The sequence below is a fragment of the Emydura macquarii genome, unplaced genomic scaffold, assembly GCF_026122565.2.
Source record: "Emydura macquarii macquarii isolate MOO-44397 ecotype Brisbane River unplaced genomic scaffold, CSIRO-AGI_Emac_v2 contig_3287, whole genome shotgun sequence".
Classification (NCBI taxonomy): domain Eukaryota; kingdom Metazoa; phylum Chordata; order Testudines; family Chelidae; genus Emydura; species Emydura macquarii.
In genome coordinates this window covers 1,473,818-1,499,757 of record NW_027133424.1, presented here as the reverse complement: position 1 = coordinate 1,499,757, position 25,940 = coordinate 1,473,818, and the positions used below count along the sequence as shown (strand labels likewise).

The 25,940-nt window shown below is 48.7% G+C and overlaps 1 protein-coding gene across 1 annotated transcript in view; it reads left to right on the top strand.

Moving 5' to 3' along the window:
- Positions 1-927: 927 nt before the first annotated feature.
- The window catches only part of RGS5 (regulator of G protein signaling 5), a 53,918-nt gene continuing 28,905 nt past the window's right edge, over positions 928-25,940 (top strand). The window contains exons 1-2 of the mRNA XM_067532410.1: positions 928-1,039; positions 19,374-19,484. Of these exons, the coding sequence (XP_067388511.1) occupies positions 996-1,039; positions 19,374-19,484 (155 nt within the window). The 5' untranslated portion in view covers positions 928-995. The remainder of the gene's footprint in view (positions 1,040-19,373; positions 19,485-25,940) is intronic.

Genomic DNA, 25,940 nt, shown 5'->3' with positions numbered 1-25,940 from the left:
ATATTCTGTACACAGGAATTCAGAATTATGCAATTGTTTTAGTTGCAGTGAAGTGATCATTTGGATTCTTTAGGCGTGTGCAATAATAGAAAACAGGAAATTGATAAAGTCACAGCCAGTGTAGTTTTATGATACAAGTGATTCTGAACGCCAACAATCAGTGTCAAAATACGTGTTTTATTTCTACCCAATTTCACGGACATTTACGTTTATTTACAGGTTTATGGACAGTGTCAAAATGGCATATTTTTTTTACTGAGCATCTGTAAATGCTGACATTACTGTCCGTATTGCTGACACACACTGCCTGTGTGAAATGCACATTGGTCCAGATCTCTGTGGCCAGATGTCACTGCTGCGATGGGGGTGAACTGGCTCCGACGGGCAGAGGAATAACAGGGTGAGCATGCAGGAGCCTATCTTCCATCTCTCAGTGGTCCTACCTGGGGAGGGGCTGTGCAGGTAGTTTGCACTGAGTTATCAGTATGTAACCCTGAGGTGAATGATCCCTGAGCTGCTGTCTGTGGGGCTGTAGATCTGACCCCTTTCAGCAGCGTAACCTTGAGGATGTCAGGAGATGTCATGGAGAGGCTTTCTCTGAGAGAGCCCGGCATAGAGTCTGCAGCCCGGTATGTAAAGCAAGGCAGTCTTAGGAGCTAGTTCTATTCACAAACCATAGTCCAGCCTTCAGAGCTGATTACCCGATCTCACACCAGTGAAATAAACTGGCCATCATGTGCTGGTTTGGGGAGCATAAAATGAACATCAAAGCCCCTCGGCTTCACATTCCTTACAGTCTGCTGAGTCCTGTCTGCTCCGCTGCCGAGATTACTTTGTGGGCTGTGATTGGTGGAGGTTCTGGCTCAGCTCCAGGCCAAGACAGCCTCTATATATGCCTGAAGAGGGGACAGCTGCTTCACACAGAGAGCTGGAGCTGCTTGGTCCTGCCTTCTTACACCGGCTGCTTGAAGCTGAGGAAGTAACTGCTCGGCAAAATGTGCAAAGGATTAGCTGCCTTGCCGCACACATGTCTGGAGAGGTGAGAGCAAAGCGTGTCTGTGCAGAAAACATGGAGGGCTGTTGATCTAAGGGCAAGATTGCTTCAATTTCTTAAATAGATGGGGCATTTCCACATGCAGATGCTTGGCCCGGTGTTGTGTTGGAGGGCAAGGTATAGAATCATAGGAGACGAGGGTTGGAAGAGACCTCAGAAGGTCATCTAGTAGTCCCACCCCCTGCTGGTATGCTGCCAGACGAAAGACAGTTACATCGTAGAAGAGACAGGCAGGTATTAAATCAGTGGTTCCCAACCTGTGGCCCGGGGGCCAAAAGTGGCCTGCAGGGGCTTTCAAAGTCGCTCATTATTCCCTTCCCACTGGCTGCAGGAGGACCCAGGCGAAGTGCATTGCCGCAGGGCTAAAAGACCGGTGGAAGCTCCTTGCTGCAGCCGACGGGACGGGAGATCAATACTCCCCTCCCCCGGCTGTAGCAGGGAGCACAACAAAGCGCTCTGTCTGGGTCCCTAGATGTTGGGGTCCCTGCTGGAGCCAGAAGAGGGGAGCACTGATCTCCCATCCCCCTGGCTCCAGAAGGGAACCACTGCCTAGGGACCCAGGTGGAGCACACAGGGCTACAGGACACATGCAGTTTCCCTGCTGCAGCCAGGGGGACGGGAGAGCCTCCTCTGAACTCCTTCGGTCTGGCTGCAGTGGGAGGGGGGCTGCTGACAGAGGCTGGTGGCCCTTCAGGGTCGTAAAAATGATATCGGTGGCCCTTGAGCCAAAAAGGTCAGGAACCACTGTGTTAAATCGTTCCAAAGTGCAGCTGGAGTGTGTCTTTCCCGGGCTGTCTGTGTCTCTGACTATAGTGCACTAGCCCACAGCCTGTGTATCTAGAGTGGTGCTGCTCTCTGCTAAGGCAGAGCGCTGAAAGTGCAGGCAGTGGTGGGGGCTGTGATGGGGGTGCTGGGCTGAGATGGGGAAAGGCACAGTTTGACAGAAACACCCGGTAGCTGTGCTTTGCCAGCACTCTTAGATGCGTCCTGCTGGGCCAGCCCCACTGCCCTTGGCACCGGCCGTCCTTCCTCTGGCTTGAAAAGTACTTCAGTGGGGAAATCGCTATGGGGTCTGTGCTGTACGTCCATGGGGCTGGATTCTGAGCTGAGGCCCGCTCCGAGCAAGGGGTGGTGTCATCAGGAGGCTGCGCAGGCAGCCCTGGACGTTTGTGCTTCAAGAAACACCTTTCGGAGAGCTTGTGTACACTTAAAACATGCTTCTGTAGCACTTCAGTGAAGTCACTACCTATGCAGACAGGAGGGCTTCTCCCCTAGGCTTAGGTACCCCCTCCGCCCCCTGAGAGGTGGTAGCCAGGTTGACAAGTAGCCAGGTAGATGGGGACCAGGTCTGTTTAACTGTGTAGCTCAGAGGCTTGGGTTTTTCACACCCCTGAGCCATGGACCTCATTATACCGGCTTCTTTTCCTAGGGCAGACCAAGCCTGAGTCACAATTCCTTCCTGCTTCCTCCTTGGTGGGCCCACTTGCACTAGGCTAAGCTATGAACAAATGACCCCACTCCCCATTCATGTGCAGGGCACAGACCTACCTCATTGAGCAGAGGGCAGCCAAAGCTCAGCCCCATTCCCTGACTCTCCCCACATGGCTGCTGCGGGAAGCAGGGCGTCAGCAGGTGTGTGGCTGACTCCTACAGGACAAGGCCAGGCAGCTTGTGCAAGGCTGCTCACTCCTCCTTCCTCCCTCGCACAGACATTTCATCCAGCTCAAAAACTGGCCCTGAACACAGAGCGCTAACCCTGGCTTTGGAGCAGCCTCATGAAGCATCAGTTCCACTAGAAAACTGGCCAGTGACAGATTCCCTGACCAAATCCATGAAACTTCATGACGGATTTCTCTTCACAGTTCCTAACTGCAGATCTGGAGCTGGGCTATTTAGATCAGCTGAGGATTGGGGCTATTGTATAAATATAGCTGCAGCTGGAGATATTGAATGCTGAATATATTGAATGGTGGATATATATGTGCCAAATCTGCTGTTTCCTCTGTGGATTACCGATGTGTGACCCATTATACAGGCCTAGAGGGACAAAGAAAAAGAGAGACCTATTGCTTTCCGTGAAGCCAGTCTTAGTGCAAGGATTTCATTAAATCAGAATGTGATCGGTATCTATTCAGAAATAGCCTCGTTCTAAAATATTCCAAAGTCTTTTCCTGTTCTCTGGATTTCTCTTAGAATGTGGATTATCCAGATCCACAGTCCACAATCCCTCTCACAAGGCAAAGCTCTTATGCAACTATTTCACTCTTTTCCCCCCGTTTTTTTCTTAATAGCCACTTTCTGAGATTTTTTCATTACATCCTACTGAAGTTTGAGCCCTGCTATGAGAAATTCTAGGAGCCTCTTTTGAATTTTCCAGGTTTCTCCCTGAGGTCAGAGAGCAAACACTTTTACAGAGAAAGGACAGGGCTGAATTTGCAGGTCCCTGCTATACAATGCCTGTCTTAGATGTGTCATCTAGGAATTTCAGCTGCTCCTAAAGGATGTAGGAGCACAAGTGATGGGGACCCCTGCACCAAGAGTCACTTTGTGTTTGGAAAAGGGCAGAGCTGTTGAGAATGTCTGACTTACTCCATTTCATTCTAACATGTCTGTGATTAATTAAGAAACAACTGCACTAACCTATGCAGGCATACATATGAACAAAGATTGCACGACCAATATTGGCAATATGTAATAGAAATCCCTTCTCGCTCTTTATATGTCACCAGTCAGACACTTTAGGCCAGGGGTGTCAAACATACGGCCCGCGGGCTGCATCTGGCCCTTGAACCTTTTTGATCCGGCCCGCATTCAGCCAGTTTAAGTGAGTTGTGCTGCCGCCAGAAGTTTCTCTGCGTATGGCATTGCCACTTTAACCCTGCTTTAGGCTGTCTCTACTTGTGTGTAATTTCCTCCCCACTGTGTATTGGGGGTCAGTTAAATCAGAATTTTAAAATACCTCTGATAAATTGTGCCACTGTCTAGAGTATAAGAAACTGTGCTTTCAGTGTTTTCCATACGAAGGTGCGCTGACCCTGGGCTATCTGAGCTCCGGGACACACTTTAAAGCTAACAGCTAACAAACAGACTCTTCTAGGCACTCCCCCACTTTACCGAATAATTAACATAAATCTTATGCAAATTGGCTATGCATTTTGCTTTTGCTAGGAGATTTTGGCACATTATGTCGATGCAGCTCAAATCTCTCCATCACCACCTTACACAAACATAAGCAATGACATAGGGCCCAATTCTCATATACAAACAAGGGCGCTTTCCACAACTCTGTCAGCGTCAAGGGGCCTTAAAGAGTGTCTAGACCGCCTTTCTGCCATCAGAACAGTACCGGGGGGGGGGGGCCTCAGTGTAAACAAGAATTAGGAGCATGCTGTGACAATCAATGGACCTTGGCCTCTGCCTGATGAAGCTTTGAGGACAGTTGAAGGGGGAAATGGTTTTACCATTTTTGAATATAAATAGAGTGGAAACAATTCTTGTGATCTCTTTCTGAGAAGCCCCACAACCAACCCGCTGAGAGGCTAGCAGGTTACAGGTGGTCTAGAGATGGCACTCTCTGAACAGCAGCACCTTACCTTGTGTTAAAGGAAATGCTTGATTTGCCTGAGGTATGAACCTTGGAAAACTGTGTAAGGAGCATGCCCAGCAGGTAATGGGGAACGTTTTCAAAATGCCTACATGATTTAGGAGCCAAAAGGGGATTCTGGCACTTAAGGGTTTCAACCCAACTGACTCTCAATGGGATTTAGAGCTTTTGAAATATTCCCCCTCATCACTGTGCTTGTCAAGAATAGGCCTACGGCAGGGTCTTGTCTACACAGGGACCAAATTATCTTTTAAAGTGGATTAGTCAAACTGCATTAAATCCCTGTGTGGAAGCGCTTATTCATAATGAAAGTGGTCTGAGGAGTCATTAACCCTGCCTGCAGTGCCAATGGAGTGTGGACACTCAGAGGCAGCGCTGAGTCTCAGCAGGAATCCCAGGGGCTCCTGTGGATCTTGTCAGTTGCAGAGGGGCTGCAAGGGGCTTGGAAAGGGGCTGTGTACAATTCTGATGCTGCTAAGGGGTCATGAAGTTAGGCGTAGAGCTGCAGTGGTTATGTTTAAATCTCTAAATGGGGGGGAAAAATCCATAGTCTCCAAAACTCCTCCCACAAACCAAGCTCTACCCAGTTGAGGCAGATGCCTACACATGGCTTTCTGTGAGAGAGTGTTTGCTTTCCTTTGTGCTCGGGAAGGGGCTGGGGCCACAGGGAGTTTGGCATGCTCTTGTGGGTGCTGAGGCGAGCAAAGATGCAGCTCACACAGCACACAGCCAGGTGCCTCTGTCCTGCTGTGTGGCATGGATCTATGCTATGCCCCAGTTTTTAAACAGTCCCGTTGGAAGATCCCTTTCAGGGTGCCAGACCTCCAGGGGGTCCCCTCTCATCCTTAAGGGTAAGGCCCGCAACCTCACGTTACCCTTGGAGCTCTGCCCAGAAAGTCCAACAGAGAGACTCCTGGGAGAGACGTGTCCACTCCACAGGATCAATGCATCTTGCAAGTATTTGCAATGGGCCAAGGCAGCCTTGTCAGCAGAGGAAAGGGTTGCTTGGTCACTGGGAAGGGCTTAGGTCAGCGCAGAGAAGCAAAGGGTCAGACAGAGTTCAGACAGGCCCAGGTCAGGGCTCTACCCAGCCAAGATGCTGTAGAATCCATTTTGGCTCCATCTCTCTCTTCTTCTCCCTGTCTGCCAGTCCCGGGTGGGCGCTCTGTGTCTCTCCAGGGGCCCTGCTTTTAACCATCTGATACTTTTCCCCTTCGTTCTCCAGCTGGGGCACTGCTCTGCTTCCCTGCAGAGATATGGGAGGAAACGGCCTTCCTCTTGACTGTTGGTCGCTAGGTGCGAGTGTCCCGCTAGGTGTGAGATTACCCCTGGTCTTCCTGAATTCTCCATTGATCTGGGTCGGTTCCAGCCAGCTCTTTAACAACCCATTCATACCACCCCAGATGGTCGCATGACAGAAACACCTCCTGCTTTGCCCCAACAGCAGCACTTTCATCCTTCCGCACTTACTGGGTAGCAACCCCTAGTCAAATAAGTCACCGCCATTCACATTGGTCAGGAAAACGGTACCGAAAATTCCCACTTCGTCACCCTGGGCTCAGCGCCTCCCATGGGAGGAAATTGCTAATGATTTTGCAGATGAAAATTTCTCGGCTTTCATCCCCAGCTGCCTGTAGCTGGTGGGAACAGTATCTTCTGAGATGCGTCAGCTGGAAGTGCTCTGTGAAGTACTGGGGTGTGGGCAGAGTTTTCCTTTGTGTCACAGCCAGTGCTCCAGACCCACATCCCTCAGTGCTGGGGAAGGCTGTAAACCCCGTGCAGTGGGCGCGCTGGCTGATGATTTCCCCTCTGCGATGGATGAGGATTCCGTATCTGCATGCTGCTCTTTGCTCTGCTAGCTGCCCGTGGTGCTATGGCTCACAGGGCGTTGCTGGTGGGACTGCAGATATCCAGGATAGCTAGGGGCTGCAATCTTGGCGAGATCTTAGGGGCAGGTCCCAAGCAGTCACTGCTCCTCGCACTGGCAGAAGCTGAGGGTCCATTGGGCTCGTTAGCAGGGCTGCTGAGGATGCCCGGTTGCAGTGATTTCAGCAGGCAGAGATTGCCCGGGTTTGAACGCTGCCTCCATTGCCTAGCTGAGTTGCGCCCTGGGCAGCAGTTGTACCAACAGGGGCTCAGTGTGGAGTTGGTGTGAAGGTGGGGGGACGACAGGGTGAACTGGCAGAACGGGGCATGAAAGGAATTTGGAGTGTAAATGGCTTGGTATTCATTCTTAGGCAGGGGGTTATGGCTCACGGAGCCTTCGTTATGTTAATTGGTGGCTGTGAACGCACCTGTTGATCTCCATGAGGCCTGTAATTTATCCAGTCATTAGTACCTCTCAGTTAGTGACAAGATAGCAAGTGTGAAAAATCGGGATACTTTTTTTGTGGGGGTGGATGGGTGGGTATAGTTGCGTATATAAGACAAAGCCACTAATATACAGACACCTGGTCACCCTAGGTTTAACTGTCCAAGGCAGTAGAAGGAAACCATAGGGGAGGGGGGCTGTAACTCAGAAACCCCTTCCTCAAATTACCCCAACTTTGGAACTTCAATGCTTCTCTGTGCCCTCATAAGACACACCAAATTTCAAAGCAATCTGATGAGCCATTCGGATTTTAGAGCACTTCCAATAGTTGCTCTTTAAAGCATGTAAAATAGTGGGAATGGAAACCCTCTAGTTGGTTTTCTGTATTGGTGCATGCGCAGTGTAAAAATAGACTTTTTCCTAAACACCCTTCTCATTTTGGGTCCCCCAAGATGAGGAAAAGGGCATCATGCACTACCTTGGTGAAACTCGGTAGATTAATACTATATTGACTCACATCACATCAATAGTGTGATCTCCAGCTCTGGGGAAAATAAACAAACCTACAAACGTTATTTTTTAAATTGCTATTTTGGGGGGCCTTTATGGCTGGAACTCCTGGCTCAAATGACTCAAAATTTGGCACACTAACCCTGTCTTATATCCTTGTGAGTCACACCAAATTTCTAAGGAATCAGATGAGGCATGTCAATTTTCGATGACTTAAAAAAAGTCCCCTTTAAACAGATGTCATGATGCAACTTTAAATTTCCCCTCCATGATAATGTTACAAATACTGAAATTCTGGCTATAGAACTCTTAACGGCATCGCTGGGGTGTCATGGGACTGTGCCAAGTGGTTTAATATTGTGCAGAGCGCTGATTAGCCTCTGTTCACTCGTGTTGCCTTTCCCAAGGGGGCAGGGTTGTGTCACTCAGGGACAAGGCATCTGGCACATTACAGACACTACAGCTACGGCACGGCAGCTCTGTTGCTGTAGCAAGGGCGACCAGCTAGCAAGTGTGAAAAATTGGAATGGGGGAAGGTATAATGGAGGGGCAATGGGGTCCTATATAAGACAAAGCCCCTAATAATTGGGACATCTGGTCACCCTATTATTGTAGCACCGTAGTGTAGACGCTTGCTACTGCAGTGGAAGGGGGTTTTCTGTTGCTGTAGTAAATCCACCCCCACAAGAGGCAGTAGCTGGGATTGACGTGGTGTTAGGTCTAGACCAGGCCAGTATTAATGGTATGATAAAGGCAACGTCTCTCCAACACACACATGTAGGCATCCTCATGCCCATAGCTGCTCAGTTGCACAGTTTCTGACAGGCCCAGAGTTAGGCAGTTGGGCCCCAACTGTACCCCAACATGGGGCCCCTATGGTCCTGCTCAGATAGCGTCATGGAGTTTAAGGGACCACCAGATAATCCAGTCTGACCTCCTGCTACGCACACACCAGCACCCTTCCTCCCCCCAGCACTGGCCCACTAAACTCAACAACCCAAATAAAAGCAAAGTCTCCCACCTCACCAGAGACGAGCCTGTTCCGTGGCACAGGATGAGACTAGGAGGGGCCCAGGGCACCAGGGCCTGGGGCCCCCACAGTGGCAGGGAAATGATTAAGTGAGAGAGACGCAGATAACCCTGGCGAGTGACCCTGTCCCAGGTTCCTGGTGGAGCCCCTCAGTGCTTCCTTGATGAGCTCACAGCTTGCCCCTGTTCCGTACCGTTCCCTGGTTAAATATTTTAACCAGCACATCATTGGTGGTGCATGGAGAGGCTGCCTGAGGCACAGCTAGTGCTACTCTGCTGTCCCAAGCCTCTCTGCTTTCCCCTGCCCTCTGCTATTCTCCCTCTTTTACATTAGGCTTTGTTTCCCTTGTGACGTCCAGCTGTGAGTGCCTGCCTCCATGACTGGCAACTCTTGGGGGCCATGTGTGGGCCTAGCCTGTCTGTTTGTTTGTAGGCAGCAAAGGCTTTCCTCCTCTCGCTGCCTAAACTCTGAAGGGGGCTTAAAGACCTCATTACAAATCCGCACACTCATGCTGCAGAGGAAGGTGAAAAAATCCCCAAGGTCACTGCCAGTCTGACCTGGGGAAACTTCCTTCCTGAACCTATGTGTGGCAATCAGTTGGACCCTGAGCGTGTGAGCAAGGGCCAGCCAGCCAAGCACCTGAGAGGGAAAATGCTGGGAGCCACCTCAGAGCCTTGGCCCTCCTGTCCAATCTCTAGCCTTGGCCAGCCCTGATGCTTCAGAGGAAGGAGATGACAAAAGCAGCCTACACGGAGGGAAAAGAAATCCCTTCCTGACCCCTGCAGGTGGCCAACTAAACCCCTGAAGAATGCCTGTGACAGGGTGCACCCTCTCACCGCTTTGGCTCCTCCTTGTGACCCATCTGGGGATTAGCTCGCCACTTGGTCTGTAGTCCCTTCCGGCAGTTGATCAGCCTGCCGTCTCACTCACTTCTTTTGTGATCTCTCTCATGCTCACAGAGCTGCAGCACTTTCCTCTTTGTGATTTAGTCCTCTGGCCAAGTTACACTGAAGTTCCCCCCTTCCAGGGTATTACTGAAGTCTCCTTCCAGACTGTCCCCAGCAGGCCCCAAATAGGATGTCCCTAGCATGCCACTCCCACAAGGGCTTGTGTAGATACCTGGGCCAACCCTCTACCCTGGAACCCTCAATGCAGCAGCTCAGGGTTTTACTCTCCCAGCCCTTATTGCTCCTTCCCTGGACTGCTTCCTACACTTCCTACAGGCTCCTTCTCGTCTTTCCTTGTATCAGGGAGTGTGACTACAGGCTTGCCTCCCTTCTCTGTTGCAAGCTCCCTGGCTTTATAAAAGCCCTGCTTGTTTCTGCCCAGGTTAGAATCACAGAAGATTAGGGTTGGAAGGGACCTTAGGAGGTATCTAGTCCAACCCCCTGCTCAGAGCAGGACTAACCTCAGCTAAATAATCCCAGCAAGGGTTTTGTCAAGCCGCAGCTTAAAAACCTCTACAGATGGAGATTCCACCACCTCTCTAGGTAACCCATTCCAGTGCTTCACCACCCTCCTAGGGAAAAAGTTTTTCCTAATATCCAACCTAGACCTCCCCCATTGCAACTTGAGACCTTTGCTCCTTGTTCTGTCATCTACCACCATTGAGAACAGCCTAGCTCCATCCTCCCTGGAACCCCCTTTCAGGTAGTTAAAGGCTGCTCTCAAATTCCCCCTCATTCTTCTCTTCTGCAGACTAAACAAGCCTAGTTCCCTCAGCCTCTCCTCATAAGTCTTGTGCTCCAGCCCCCTAATCATTTTTGTTGCCATCTGCTGGACTCTCTCCAACTTGTCCACATCCTTTTTGTAGTGGGGGGCCCAAAACTGGACACAATACTCCAAATGTGGCCTCACCAATGCCGAATAGAGGGGAATAATCACTTCCCTCGATCTGCTGGCAATGCTCCTACTAATGCAGCCCAATATGCTATTAGCCTTCTTGGCAACCAGAGCACACTGCTAACTCATATCCAGCTTCTTATCCACTGTAACTCCCAGGTACTTTTCTGCAGAACTGCTGCCTAGGAGCAAAAGATATAACCCAGAAGTGAGCCCCAGGCCTGCTGAGTTCTGCCCCGCTCAATACAAGCAAACTCCTCATACAATTGTACTCATAAATTTGTACTCATAATTAAGTTGTTTACCCTCACAACTCTTATTGGGAGGCTCTGCACCCCTCTGATGGGTAGAAACTGGTTTCTGATTTCCATCCTGAATTTGTTCATTGGCGGTTCACATCCATTTGTTCTTGTACCAATGTTGTCTTTTATCTTAAATAGCTCTTCTCCCTCCCTTTTGTTTACTTTCCTGATGTATTTATAGAGAACAATCAGATCCCCAGTTGGCCTTTATTTTCCTAGACTAAACAAGCCAAGCTCTTCCAGTCTCCTCTCATAAGATAGAGCCTCTATTACTTGGATAATCCTAGAAACTCTTCTCTGTGCCTATTCCAGTTTGAATTCCAATTTCATGAATATGGGTGACCAGAATTGTACGTGGTATTCCAGATGAGGTCTTACCAGTGCCTTGTACAGTAGCATTAACAGTGCCCTATCTCATAGCCACAGCCTCTCCCTCAGCTGGAGTAGCAATGGCAGTGGAAGTGGGGACCCCTCCAAAAGAGGCAGGGGCAGAAGCATGGGGCCCCTTCCCCCTCAGAAGTGACTGTCTGGCCTTTGAAAGCCGAGCTTCCCTACACTTACTCCAGCTGCTGGGCCCATTGTGTTCCTCCCTTCCCCACAGAGTCCCCTGCTGGGGCGGGACTGGTGCGGTCTCTGGAGCAGTCAGAGTGGGAGTTAACACCCCACTGAGATGCATGGAACAGATCCCCTTCTCAGAATGATGGGCTTAGGCTGTCTGCAGACACAGGCAGCGTCACTACGTCAGTTACGCTCAAATCACATTCTCTAGCTTTCCTCTTTCTTTAATTTGCAACCAGCAGAGCTAAAAATGTACTTAAAGACACTTTTTTTCTCTTTAAATGAAACCTGAGATTCTACTGTAACCATGTGACAACGGCAGCCAGGGCCCTACACACAGGCCTGTGGTCACCAGTGTACGTACCATAATCTGGCTCTGGCGTCAGGTCAGGTCAGAGTCCCTGGACACTAGGGTGCTGTTCAGCCTAAATGGCGGCTGTCTTATCAGATGAATTTTTAGGACCCTAGGACACTGTCCATAAGACCAGGGATGCTAGGTAATGGTGGGTGAGGATATGAATGCACCAAGCAAGCCTGGCTTTGTTTAAGATTGTTCTGGGCAGCTCTGTGCTCTGCTGGCCCCTACTAGCCAAACCCTGTAGCTGCAGAGTAGGCTACCTGTGTCCCGCTGGAGGCTGCATGAATGTGAATAAAATGGATTTGGTTTCCATAGCCCAAATGAGGCATGGAGGGGTATCCACAGAGAAGGGGTCCCAGCATGCAGTACTCCATCTTTTCCTAGGCAACCTTCCCCTGTAGACTCCACAAGCTGCACCCTCTGTTATTAACACAGGGGCAGACCTGGGCTACTCCACAGAGCTCTGTGGCTGCCCTGCTCGTACGTGACTGCTAAAGTTCTCCTAGAGTAACTATCAGGAGCCAGAGAACAGCTCATGTAACCAGGGTGCAGATGCCACTCGGGACATGAGCCTCTCCCTTGTGCTCATAAAATCATAGAATCACAGAAGATTAGGCTTGGAAGGGACCTCAGGAGTCCAATCCCCTGCTCAAAGCAGGACTAACCTCAGCTATATCATCCCAGCCAGGGCTTTGTCAAGCTGGGCCTTAAAAACCTCTAAGGATGGAGATTCTACCACTTTCCTAGGTAACCCATTCCAGTGCTTCACCACCCTCCTCGTGAAAAGGTTTTTCCTAATATCCAAGCTAGACCTTCGTCACTGCAACTTGGACAATTGCTAGCCCAGCACACATTTGTCCAAATTGCAGTGGTGAAGGTCTAGATTGGATATTAGGAAAAACCTTTTCATTAGGAGGGCAACCACTAGAGGGGAATAATCACTTCCCTTGATCTGCTGGCAATGCTCCTGCTAATGCAGCCCCATATGATGTTAGCCTGCTTGGCAACCAGGCACACTGCTGACTCATATCCAGCTTCTTGTCCACTGTAACCCCCAGGTCTTTTTCTGCAGAACTGCTGCCTAGCCCGTCGGTTCCCAGTCTGTAGCAGTGCATGGGATTCTTCCATCCTAAGTGCAGGAGTCTGCACTTGTCATTGTTAAACCTCATCAAATTTATTTTGGCCCAATCCTCCAATTTGTCCAGGTCATTCTGTATCCTATCCCTACCCTCCAGTGTATCTACCACTTCTTGCAGCTTAGTGTCATCTGTGAACTTGCTGAGGGTTCAAGCCACCCCATCCTCCAGATCATTAATGGAGATGTTGATCAAAACTGGACCCAAGACCAACCCCTGGGGCATTCTGCTTGATACCAGCTGCCAACTAGACAGACATCAAGCCGTTGATCACTACCCATTGAGCCTGATAATCTAGCCAGCTTTCTATCCGCCTAATAATCCATTCACCCAAACCATACTTCTGTAACTTGCTGATAAGAATACTGTAGGTGAACATATCAAAAGCTTTGCTAAAGTCAAGATATATCACATCCACCGCTTTCCCCACATCCACAGTGCTAGTGATCTCATCATAGAAGGCCATCAGGTTGGTCAGACATGACTTCCCCTTGGTGAATCCATGCTGCCTGTTCCTGATCACCTTCCTCTCTTCCAAGTGCTTCAAAACAGATTCCTTGAGGACCTGCTCCATGATTTTTCCAGGGACTGAGGTGAGGCTGACTGGTCTGTAGTTCCCCGGATCCTCCTCCTTCCCTTTTTAAAGATGAGCACTATATTTGCCTCTTTCCATTCGGCAGGGACTTCCCCCAATCGACATGAGTTTTCAAAGGTAATGCCCAATGGCTTTGCAATCACATCAGCCAACTCCCTCAGCACTCTCAGGGAGATGGTGATTTATCACAATGACATGTCTCAACACAGGGGACGCCCCAGGCAGTGGGAACATGAGGACCGCTCACCCCTTCGCTGAGGAACATGGCTTTTTCCAATTCACATTTATAGATTTCTTGGAAGCACAAGCGACAGAAACACTCTCTGCATGTGCCGAGAACCCAGACTCACTTGGTGTTTCCCATCCCCACCATTTCCTGAAAAGTCAAGGACAGAAGGGTGACTTTTGGAAACGGAATTTCCTGTGTATGTACCAGAGAGAGTCAGAGGAATTCGGGCTTGCTGACTAGACAGGGAAGGCCAGACCCCAAGACCCTGCGAATCACCTCTCCCTCCCTGGAAAGCATTCAAGTTGGGCTAAAGAACTTTCCAAATGAGCCCAAAGGATTATTCCCATGCTGGCCTCTGGGGAAGGAGAGCAGCTGGCTCTGCTAAGCTGTTCTCACACAATGGAAATGGGGTCGCGTACATGCCTTGGCCAGAGAATGTCACCTTGTAGGGCACATTTTGAAGTTCCTCTTCACCGTAACTCCACGGCCTCCGTGGTCTTGTCTGGCTTTGTTTACACTGCTCCTTAGCTGCCTTTCCTGCTAGACAACTTCCAGCAACCCCATGCTGGGGCAGCTTTTTGCTATTCACTGAATGCTAAGACTTGTTTACCGCTCAGACCTGCTTCCTTTTTTATTAGTTTACACCCAATAGGCAACCCACAGCATGGTTCGTGTCATCGCTGAATCTGGCCCCCTACTGCCAGTTCCCGGGACCTGCATACACAGACATGGGCAGGCACCAGTACAACCATACAACATACACACCCCAACACACCATCCCAAAGAAATAGTAATAGACCCATGGTGCCATGAAAACCCACTCTCTGGAGGTCAGGAAGTGAGGCTGGCAGAGCCAACACATGCCTAACGCTCAGCAAAGTGAGGGCTACAGCGGCAAAGCACTGGGCAGGGCCAAACTGACATCAACACACAAAGCAAATGCTGAGAGAACAAAGAGACAACACTGTACCTGTGGATGCCCTAGCAATTAACAGGGAAAAGCAGGATTTTAACAAAGTGAGACACCGGAACATGTTTCTTTTATTTAAGGTGGAGTCCACACAAAGCAGCACACGTAGTCAGGAAATTGATCTGGGATGATTATAAATGTGAAGCAAACCACGGGGCTCCCTATATTGGGTGTCATTATCTCAGATCCAGCTAAATAAATGATCCAGAGGGGTAGCCGTGTTAATCTGTATACAGCAAAAACAACGAGAGTCCTGTAGCACTTTAAAGACTAACAAATTTAATTTCTACAGGCATAAGCTTTTTGTGGATTGCATCTGATGAAGTGGGTTGCAGCCCATGAAAGCTTATGCCTGCAGAAATTAAATTTGTTAGTCTTTAAAGTGCTACAGGACTCTCGTTGTTTTTGCTAAATAAATGAGTCTTGATTCCTTCTACACAAACCCTGCATGCGGTGCACTGCACAACAGTGGGGGCTCATGCATGAGACTCTAAAGGACTCTGCCTCTGTACGGAGAGTAGCCGGGATGAGATGGCACAGGGGAGCAGTGTGTGACAACAGCAAAACATGAGAAATGGAAACTCAAGGTTTTACTGGGTACTCGAGAGGGTGGAGGAGCACAGGCTGTTCATGTGGGGTTTTCCCTCTGGATTTGGTGAAGGAGGAGGACTTATCACTGGACAAGCAGAGGCTCAGACCCCTTGATCTCATGTAATATCTGACATAGGGACATCTGCATGGAGATTTGCCCTGTGCCCCATGCAGGCCTCTTCCAAAAAGAAATCAGTGCTCACAAGGAACCCAGCGCAGGCTGCAGCTGGTCATTGGGTCCCTCTCAGTGGGGGGGTCACCCAGACAGCACATGCTGCAAGTTGAGAGTAGTACAGCCTTAAAGTGTCTGGTCATTTCCCAATGGCCTCCATGCCATCTGAATCCACTACTGCTCCCCACAAATCAGGCCATTCCCCGTTCCTCTTGTCAAGAACCTGGATTTCATGTAAAGCACTCCTAAGGAGTCCCAAGAGAGGCGGGGGGCGGGGGGGGGGAGGAGGAAGACCTTTCCTTCACTGGGCTGACCTCCCCACCACTGAGAGAAATGGAGTAGCACAGACTGGTAACCTGTGACTGCCCAGCCATCACTGTCTCATGTGGAATGGACCCTCCCCGAGGACTGGGGGAATCCGCGTGTGCAAGCTCCAAGTTCTATGTGAGCTGATTAACTCTCTGGGTGCATCATTGCCCAGCTGCACAGTGCATGTTGAAGGCACGACACTTTGCCTTCTCTATTGTCCGTTTGCCTCTAAGTGGGCCTGGAATTCCAAAGGGGGGCAGCAAAGGGATAACAAAATAGGATTGCTGATGGTAAGTGCTTGACCACTGAAATAGAATTGCTCTAAACAATAGACTGGCTCCCTAGCTGGAGAACCGGTTTATCCGGGAAGCGCTCATATACCAACAAATCTCCCAGTAGGACTCTGTGGTCACCTGTAGAGACTGAAGGGGGTCATTGGGCAGGTTGTAGAGGGCAGAAACTGCCCTCAGTGCTGCCATTTTTCACAAGCATAAGAAGCGGGAAGCTGCTGCAGGACCTATGCGAGGCACAAAGGACGGGGACCCTGACTTCCTGAAGTCACATAACTCCCCCCAGGACTCCCTGGGAAAGGCTGAGCTAAAGAGGGGATACGCACGTAGGGTTTACGATTTGTTGTATGGCTCTGGGTAGTTCTTGGGTGATTCTGTGAAGTGCAGTGATGTGTTAAAAGCGGCGCATGGGTCTGTGCGTGTTGCAAGTTACACACCCACATGCCCCTGAGAACGTTAACTGTAACTTGGGAGGCTCACACCTCCGGGAGTGTGACACCGTCAGCTCTGGTTCTTGGCACTGAGCAGGGGACTGCGTGGTCGCAGCTCCCAGGAAGCGGGGCTAGACAGAATGTCTGCGCCTCAAGAGTGTGTCTAGGGACCCCAGGACTGCGACCGCCTGTGCTCTGTTCAGACTCCAGAGGCTAGATTCCCCCTCAGCCATGTATTGGGCTGCCGTCATTGGAAGTCTGACCGGATTGGTGACAGCTTTATGGTAACTCCCAGTTCCCTCTAGGGTCTACCTCTGATACAGGAGCTTCTAACTGCTCCCAGCTCTTCGCTGCCAGCAGGCAAGGAAGCCTGGTGCTCCTGCAGTAAATACTCACCAGCACAATCTCTGTTACATGACATACATGCTACATTACAAGAGCGTTACTTAAGTTGCCAGGCCAAGTTCTCAGGGCTTAGGAAAGTCAGTTCCACAGCCTGTGCAGTTTGGTCCCTTGTGCCCATGCCCGTCGGGTGAGACTTGCAGAGCGGCTAAAGGAATTAGGTACCCAAATGCCAGTGGACCCTCAGCTCCTTTCAGAACCCCAGCCTCAGCCTTTGCTAGTGCGTGCTGAGTGGGGGAGACCCCAGGGCGATGTTTATGAAATATGAGGTGCCTGTCTGTCAGCTCGCTTGGGTGTTGGAGACATGGGATCACCAGGGGTAACATCCAGCAGACCCTGACAGGCACATGGGCAGGAAATGTGGACCAACGATCTTCAGAGCCTTGCAACCACAGGTTATGAAAAGACAGAGCCGAGAGCCCACAGCTTTGAAGTCCAACCCTGCCCCCACCCTGGTAAAGATGCATAAACTGGTTTGGATGTGGCTCAGAGTCCCAGGGCAGAGCAAAGTATTTTGAAGCCTGTACTTTTACTAGAAGCAGAGGGCTAGAGAACAGTGAGGAGCCAGTGACAGTGCCTGGCTAATTACAATTGCTTCCCTCGTGTGTGTTTCACACGGCCTCTTCTCACACTTGTGTAACTAAAACAACTGGGCATCTTTAGGCTTGAGAAGTGAAGACGGAGGGGAAACCTGATGACAGCCCTTAACATATTTGTTAGGAAGAGGACGGTGATCAGCTGGGTCACCATGTCCACGGAAGGTAGGATAAGATGGACTGGGCTTAATCTGTGGCAAGGGAGATGTAGGTTAGACATTAGGAAAATCTCCCTAACACTCAGGGTGGTAGGTAAGCTCTGGAATATGCTTCAAGTGAGGTTGTGAAATCCCCGTCATTGGAGGTTTTCATGAACAGGTTGGACAAACAGCTGTCAGGGGTGGTCTAAGTTGACTTGGTCCTGCCGCCATTCCATGGGGGAAGGGAGGGACTAGATGACCTACTGACGTCCCTTCCAGCCTGACATATCTATGCTTGTCCGTCATGCGTCTCTGCTCTGCCCATGCTCCTTGCTCCCTGGTGTCTGTGCATGTCCCTCATGCAGGCTGTTCTGTCCCACCCCAGAGCTGGAGCTCACTCATGCCCAAGACGCAAAGCACTCGCTCCAAGTCCTGCGCAACACAACTGCCCAGCCCTGGCAAGGTGAACATTTGCCACCAAAACTGCTTTTTGACAGAAAACTGGGTTTTTCAACCCAATGAACTTTTCACTAAAGAGTGTCTATTTTCCACTAAAAAGATGAACACCCCAAAACTGAGCGGGGATGTGGCTCAGTGAGGGATCCCAGCCACAGGGAGAATGGTGGCACGAGTCACCCCAACTAAAGGTCCCAGGAGGCTCTACAGCCCCATTTCCAAATTGAAAAAAATATCCATTTTCAGCCAAAAGCTTTTCAGTTTTCAATTTTTTCACTGAAAAGTCAAAATTTTCCTTGGAAATAAACCCTCATTCCCAACCTGCTCTGTGGCACAGCCTGTTGGCACTTCCTGCACGATTCATAGCAGGGCACCCAAAGCAAGCAAGGGCGCTGCTGTGTGAGGCGTCTCTCACTCAGCCAGAGCCCACTCTATATGCAAAGGGCAGGCACATACTTTCGGACAGATGCACTTGTGCTAAGAGCTAAGGAACAAACGAACGAAACAAAAACAAAAGTTAGACATCCAGGAGAGAGCGCCCACAGGCAGTCTTCTGTACTGAACCGAGCACACAACGGCTGCCTGTGTCCTGCCCATGAGCAGTGACCTTCGAGACAGACAGGAAAAAAACAATTACATACTATACAGACACCATATAAATGGCAAGGCTTGTGCCTCCTTCACAAGCAGGCACACTCAGTAGAAACATACGTTGGGATTCTCTCTGAGACCTTTTCCATTTTTCCGGAACACCTTGTCCAGTTCCGGGGGAACACTTCATCCAGTTCTTTCAACTCTGGATTTCATCTCTCGGGTTCCTTTATTTGGCATACAGCAAAGCTACGCGGGGTTGATCAGACTCAAGCGTAGGGGGTGGGTAAAGGGCATACCACACACCCAAAGTTACCCAGACAACCTCTTCCTTTATATACATTTACACATGACATTGCACTTGCTATACACTACACCATGCAGTTTTGGCTTGACTTGGTTACTTTGCAGGAACCAATTCTGGTACAGCTTGCTTTGTCCATGTGTTATTCACGTGGAATCTGATCTTTACCTTCCAAATTTATCTTGCCCATAGTCCCTAGCAACAATGTGTAGCTGCTTATCTTACCTAGCACAGACATCCTGACTCCAGTAGACTGTTTGTCAAGCTCCTCTTTACAACTTAACCTTCCATTCACCTTCCCAATTATGCCTACTAAGAAATGAAGCAAGTTACTTATGTCAAGCCAGGCCTACACATGATCATAAATCATTGCCAAGAATTACTTGTATGTACTCTGAAGATGCTCTCTTCACCTTATAGACTCTAAGATCCGAAGGGACCAAAGTGCTCATCTAGTCTGAGGCCACAGAAACTCACCCACCCACTCCTGTAATAGACCCCCTGACCTATGACTGAGTTATTCAAGTTCTCAAATCATGGTTTAAGGACTTCAAGGTACACTCTTCACTCTTGCTTTTCTGTTCCTCTGCAGAGCAAAGGAGATCAGGAACAAGCTGGGCACGCTCCTCCAGAAGCCTGACTCGGCTATTGACCTGATCATCCCATACCCAGAGAAGCCGGAGAAGCCAGCCAAAGCTCAGAAGTGAGTACTTTGCCAATTATCCATGTTCTCTCTGTCAGACACCAGAGACATGGGCCATTAGAACCAAGTGGAATGATCTGTCAGCCTGAACTATCCTGGCTCAAGGGGCATTTAGCTTTGCAGGAGGATGGGGGAGAGGGGGCTGCTTGCTTTCTGCTTTTCCATTAAATTTTCAAATTGATTGTCTAATCTAAACAGAGTGCCCTGGCCAATTCCCTGGGGGGTAATTCCATCTGTCTCACCATGTCCCCTTGCTGTTCCAGCTGGAGGTGGTGTTCTTCTCAATTTCCTTTCCTAAACTGCAGCTGGGTGTCATCAAAAAGCTCTGGCCTCCGGTCTCAATCTAGCTGCTTTTTTCAGTGGGTGAAGTGATGTGTTGCTCATAAAGTGGGGCACCTAAGGGGGTCATAATTTGTCAGTAGCATCTAATTGAGAAAGCATGATAGACGCATGGAGAAAGCTACTGTTCTGGATGAGTTTTCCCCTTCTCTTTCCCCTTTCTTTGTCACCCATGATTTCTGCCATAATTTTGGGTTTGAATGAAACTATTATTCCAGTGATTTGACTTTTAGGCTCTGGTAGCCCTCACATGCCACAGTCCGGGGAAGAGAACTTGGGGTGTATGCTTCTTAACCTTTCACGTCTCTCAAAAGAGGTGGCATTTCCCTGGGAAGTCACCGAGCACTGGAGAAAAGTTACTGTTGAGTTAATATTTAAAAAGGGTAAATGGGTTGAGTTGGGTAACAACCGGTTGACATCAATCACAGGCAAAACCCTGGAAACTCTGATATGGGAGACAGTAATAAAAAATTAATGGATGGCAGCATAATTAATGCCAATCAACATGGGTTTTTACAGAAAACAGGTCTTTCAAACAACTATGATTTTATTTTATTTTTAATGAGATTTCAAATGTGATTGATAAAGGTAACTTGTTGACAAACTATGCTGAGATTTATTTCTCATTTGCATCGATACTAAATAACATGCTGGTTAAAAAACTAGCAGCATTAAAAAGAATTGATGAGGCTCATATTAACTGGTTTAAAAACTGGCTACCTGATATATTTAAAAAACTGACTGTTAAGTGGTGAGTCATCATACAAAATGGGTGTTTCTAATAAGGTCCTGCAAGGATATGTCCTTGGTCCAATACTAATCATTATCTTTAACAATGATCTGGAAGAAAATGTAAAATCTTTGCTGATCAAATTTGCAGATGACACAAAAATTGGTGGAGTGGTAAGTAATGATGAGAACATGTGAGTTCTACAGAACACTCTGGATCCCTTGATAAGATAGCATCATTGGCACAACATATGTTTCATTATGGCTAAATCCAAGGTCAAACATCCAGGAACAGAGAATGAAGGCACATTTACAGGACCTGGAAAGCAGTGACCCTGAAAAGGATTTAGGAGTCAGGGTGGAAACTAAGTGAATGTGAGCACCCAGGGCAATGCTGTGGTTTAAGAGGATCAGTGCGATACTTGGATGTATGAACAAGGGACTATTGAATAGAAGAAGAGAGGCAGTGTTATCTCTGTGTACAGTATTAGTGATACTGTGTCCAGTTCTGATGTCCACACTTGAAACGAAGTTGGAAAACTGGAAAAGATTAAAAAAGAGGTACAGGGATGATTTAAAATCTGCAAAATGGGCCTCACTGTGGGCAACTGAAGAACCTTTTGCCAGAGAAAGTTAAGAGGTGATAACTTGATAATTGCCAAGAATCCTAGCAGCCTGCACACAGTCCAGTGAATGACGGGGCATATTCAAAGGCCTATAACTGAGCCAAGGCTAAGCGATTTTTCCCAGAACACCGTGAGACAATCTCTGCTCCCTCAATATTCTCATCTTGCCAGATTTCATCTTTTGACTTCCACAGACTTCAGCACTCATGCTGTTGACAAAAATCCCAGCTTTTTTTTTTTTTTTTTTTTATAATGGGGATTTTCCCTATCACTCTCATAATTTTGGACCAGACCTTGAAAATTTTAGCCCAAAATATGAACATTTAAGAAAATAAAGTATCAATAACTAAAAGCAGGTGCTTAAAATAGAAACACTCAGGCAGCCTTCATTATAGCTGTGACTGCAGTGTTGCTTTAACAACAGTCTGTGAAGTGCTTTAGGATCCTCTAAGAGGACACGTGTGATGTAAATGTAATGCAGTGTTAATTGTTATTATCCATTCGTAATAGTCTGAGAGAAGGCAATTAAAAGGATGAAAGCCATTGTCTTTCAATGTGCACTCACTCACTGCCACTAGAGTTACTGGCAGGCCCTTTAGGTTTGAATTTAATACACACAGAACCCTAATATAGAATCATTATTCTTCTTGAATGCAACTGACATCTCCTCACACTTTCCTATTAGCTGTTCATCCTGCAACACTTCTCTGTGTAGCCCCTTCCATAGAGCCCTACAGACTGACTGGGCCCCATTCAGAGGTGCGGTAGAAGGGGCTTTTGGTGGTAGGGTGGTGGTAGGCTAGGAGTACAGCCTAGCCCAGAATGTGGTACCCTATATGCTGAGAAGTGGCCCAGCCCTGGGAGGGTGGCTGCTGTCTCCATATCTTTCTCTTCACAGAGCAGCAGGCAGGGGCCATCCCTCAATTCAAGGTGTGGGAGCTTGTGACATGCTGGAGCAGCTGCTTTGATCTGGATCTGGCAGATGTTGCAGGCACGAGGCAAAGAATGCAGTGAATTTGCCATACATCACGTGCAGCTGCTGAGCATTGGGAGCCCTGGCATGGGGCTAACTGTTAGGGAACCCCTAGGAATGCCCAGTCAGTTAGGATATTATGCAGCTGTCCATCACTGTAGCCTCTGGGTGCACAATTGTCAATACCCGTGTGTGGAGTGTGGGGAAAGTTACTTTCATGCCGAGGAGTGTTAGGTGAGCTAGCACGGGGATGAGATTGGGTGGCAAAAGAGTCCATAAAAGATATAAATAACAAAGTACATAGCTTGGAGCAAGGTGTGTAGGAATAAAGGCAAAAGCTAAAGGCTGAGACCCACAAAGGAAAAGGTGGGAAACCAGGGGAAAACAGATAATTATTAATACAGCTCATTATTATTATTATTATTTATTAATCCAGATCATTATTAATACTGGCGCAAGCTCTGGTAGATGCCAGTGCCTGCAAATCTATAATATGAATCAGCACCAGCCTTATCTCTGAAGAAGACAGACTGCCATCTGTCCCGGAGGCACAGCAGCTGCAGGAATCGGAACACAACAAACCCATTAGCGGCTGATTCTCTAAGGAAAACTAATGGCCTCTTTCGGGGGGAGATGAATCCCACTTGGCTGTGTGCCCTTGAATCAATCTGGTTAAATTAAAACCTGGCAGGCTCTGCAGATGTGCCTTCAGAGATTTAATCTGGATCATGATGTTCTGCTGTTACTGACCATTAGTCTCATTTTAACAAGCTGTTAGGAACAAATTGGGTGCTGTGCTCCTGCACTGCCTGGGGGGCTCCGGCGGCAGCATCCTGTACGTACGCCTTGTGGCACAGGGAGAAGGGCCCAGAGAAAGGGTCCCCATACAAATGTCACTGGACTTGGCAGACCAGCCTGGATTCCCTTTTCCCTGCATGGAGATGGTTGTTTCATTCCCCCCTCAGCATCTACGCCTGCCTGATGCTGGGTGTGACTATTTAGATAAATCATAGTGATGAACCAGCTTTTCTCGACTTAGCTAGGGCAATGCAGACACTGCATCTCCTTACATCGGTGATGGGACCGGGGAAGCTGCGGGCAGCTGGAGCCCACCGCCCGGCAGGGAGGGAAGAAACCCTGGGTGGCTTCTCTGCTGGCTCCCAGCTGGGAGCCGAACAGCCTGGTCATTTTCACGGCTGAGCCATGAAATTGACAAGGCTGCCCAGCTCCTGGCAACGAGCAGAGGGGCTGAGAAGCCGGGGCAGCTGGACCCCACTCCTCAGTGGGTGAGAAGCCCCGGGCGGCTTCCCCTTGGGAATGGGGTAGTGTGGACGTCAGCCAGCCACCGGCTGCGAATTAATGCAGTGGCTGTAAGTCGACATATGTTTTGTCATCTTAGTTTCTGAGTGTAGACAAGATGTAAGTCTCCACTGAACACTGACAAATACATAGTGGGAACCAGTCTGGGGCTCACCTGTGTTTCAGTATTGTTAAAATAGGTAGAGTAGAGTTATAAACATGTGTTTAGTCTTTAGACTTTATGGAATGCTTGTAAATTCCTGTATACATTAATTTCACTTATAACATCTGCATCATATGCTATAAGGTAATATTTCAGTGTTTGCTCTGTAACTGTAAATCACCAGAGAGGATAGAGGCATTAAAACTAGTTAGAAATACTGGTTTACCACAGGAGGTGTTTTCTTCTGAGCAATGAAAGAAGGCCCATCAACACCTGGAAAGATCCCTGGAAAGATCATGGAGCAGGTCCTTAAGGAATCCATTTTAAGGCACTTGGAAGAGAGGAAGGTGATCAGGAACAGTCAACACGGATTCACCAAGGGAAAGTCATGCCTGACCAACCTGATTGCTTTCTATGATGAGGTGACTGGCTCTGTGGATGTGGGGAAGGCGGTGGATGTGATATACCTTGACTTTAGCAAAGCTTTTGATACGGTTTCTCACAGTATTCTTATCAGCAAGTTAAAGAAGTATGGGTTGGATGAATGGACTATAAAATGGATAGTGAACTGGCTAGAGCATAGGGCTCAACGAGTAGTGATCAATGGCTCCATGTCTAGCTGGCAACCGGTCACAAGCGGAGTTCCCCAGGGGTCGGTCCTGGGGCCGGTTTTGTTCAACATCTTTATTAATGATGGAGGATGGGGTAGATTGCACCCTCAGCAAGTTTGCGGACGACACTAAGCTGGGGGGAGTGATAGATACCCAGGAAGGTAGGGATAGGATACAGAGTGACCTAAACAAACTGGAGGATTGGGCCAAAAGAAATCTAATGAGGTTCAACAAAGAAAAGTGCAGAGTCCTCCACTTAGGAAGAAAGAATCCCATGCACAGCTATAGACTGGGGACCGACGAGCTGGGCAGCAGCTCTGCAGAAAAGGACCTGGGGGTAACAGTGGATAAAAAGCTGGATATGAGTCAGCAGTGTGCCCTGGTTGGCAAGAAGGCCAATGGCATAGTGGGCTGCATTAGGAGGGGCATTGCTAGCAGGTCACGGGAAGTGATTATTCCCCTCTATTCGGCATTGGTGAGGCCGCATTTAGAATATTGTGTCCAGTTTTGGGCCCCCCAATACAAAAAGGATGTGGACAAGTTGGAGAGAGTCCAGCGGAGGGCAACAAAAATGATTAGGGGGCTGGAGCACAGGACTTATGAGGAGAGGCTGAGGGAACTGGGCTTGTTTAGTCTGCAAAAGAGAAGAGTGAGGGGGGATTTGATAGCGGCCTTTAACTACCTGAAAGGGGGTTCTAGGGAGGATGGGGCTAGGCTGTTCTCGGTGGTGGCAGATGACAGAACAAGGAGCAACGGTCTCAAGTTGCAGGGAGGGAGGTCTAGGTTGGACATTAGGAAAAAGTTTTTTACTAGGAGGGTGGTGAAGCACTGGAATGGGTTACCTAGGGAGGTGGTGGAATCTCCATCCTTAGAGGTTTTTAAGCTGCGGCTTGACAAAGCCCTGGTTGGGATGATATAGCAGAGGTTAGTCCTGCTTTGAGCAGGGGGTTGGACTAGATGACCTCCTGAGGTCCCTTCCAACTCTAATATTCTATGATTCTATGATTCTATGAACACCAGACCAACAATGGTGGAACATGAGAGCCCAAAAGGCTTTGTCAGATTCCTCAGGCAGGAAGGGGAAAAAAAGAACCTCTATCAGGCACGAAAAAAACCAGTAGGGAATATCCTTCCACACAGACTTTTTGTCTCCTGGTGCCCAGCTGGAAATGTTTTTCAAGAGAGGGACTAAAACTATAAAAAGGAGGGACAAACAACCCAAGGCACCCCTTTCCCCCCACTGCTCATCACATTCACTGCACCTGAAGTGACAAAGGAAGCATTCATTGGACTGTGGGGGCAGAGTCCTCACCTAAATGGTTTGATCAGTAAGACAGCTGAAGGCATGTGGTGAGAAACTGCGCTTGAATCTGATCTAGTTTAAGTTAAGTGTTAGTAAACATCTTATCTTTATTTTTCTTGAAGCCATTTCTGACTTTTACGCCTCTTTACTTGTACTCAGTTAAAAATCGCTCTCTCTGTCATTAATACGCTTGTTTTGCTGTTTTAATTAACCCAGTGTGATTAAATTGAAGTGTCTGAATAACTATTTGAGATAATGCAGTGACCTGTTTTTACCTTTAAGGAATAATGTGCTGCCCGGGAGAGGGCTGGGCAGTGCAGGACATACATTTCTGGGGGGAAATCTGGGACTGGGGGTATGCTGGGGTCACCCTGCAGTATAACCCAGGCTGGGGAGAGCCAGATGTGGCTGGC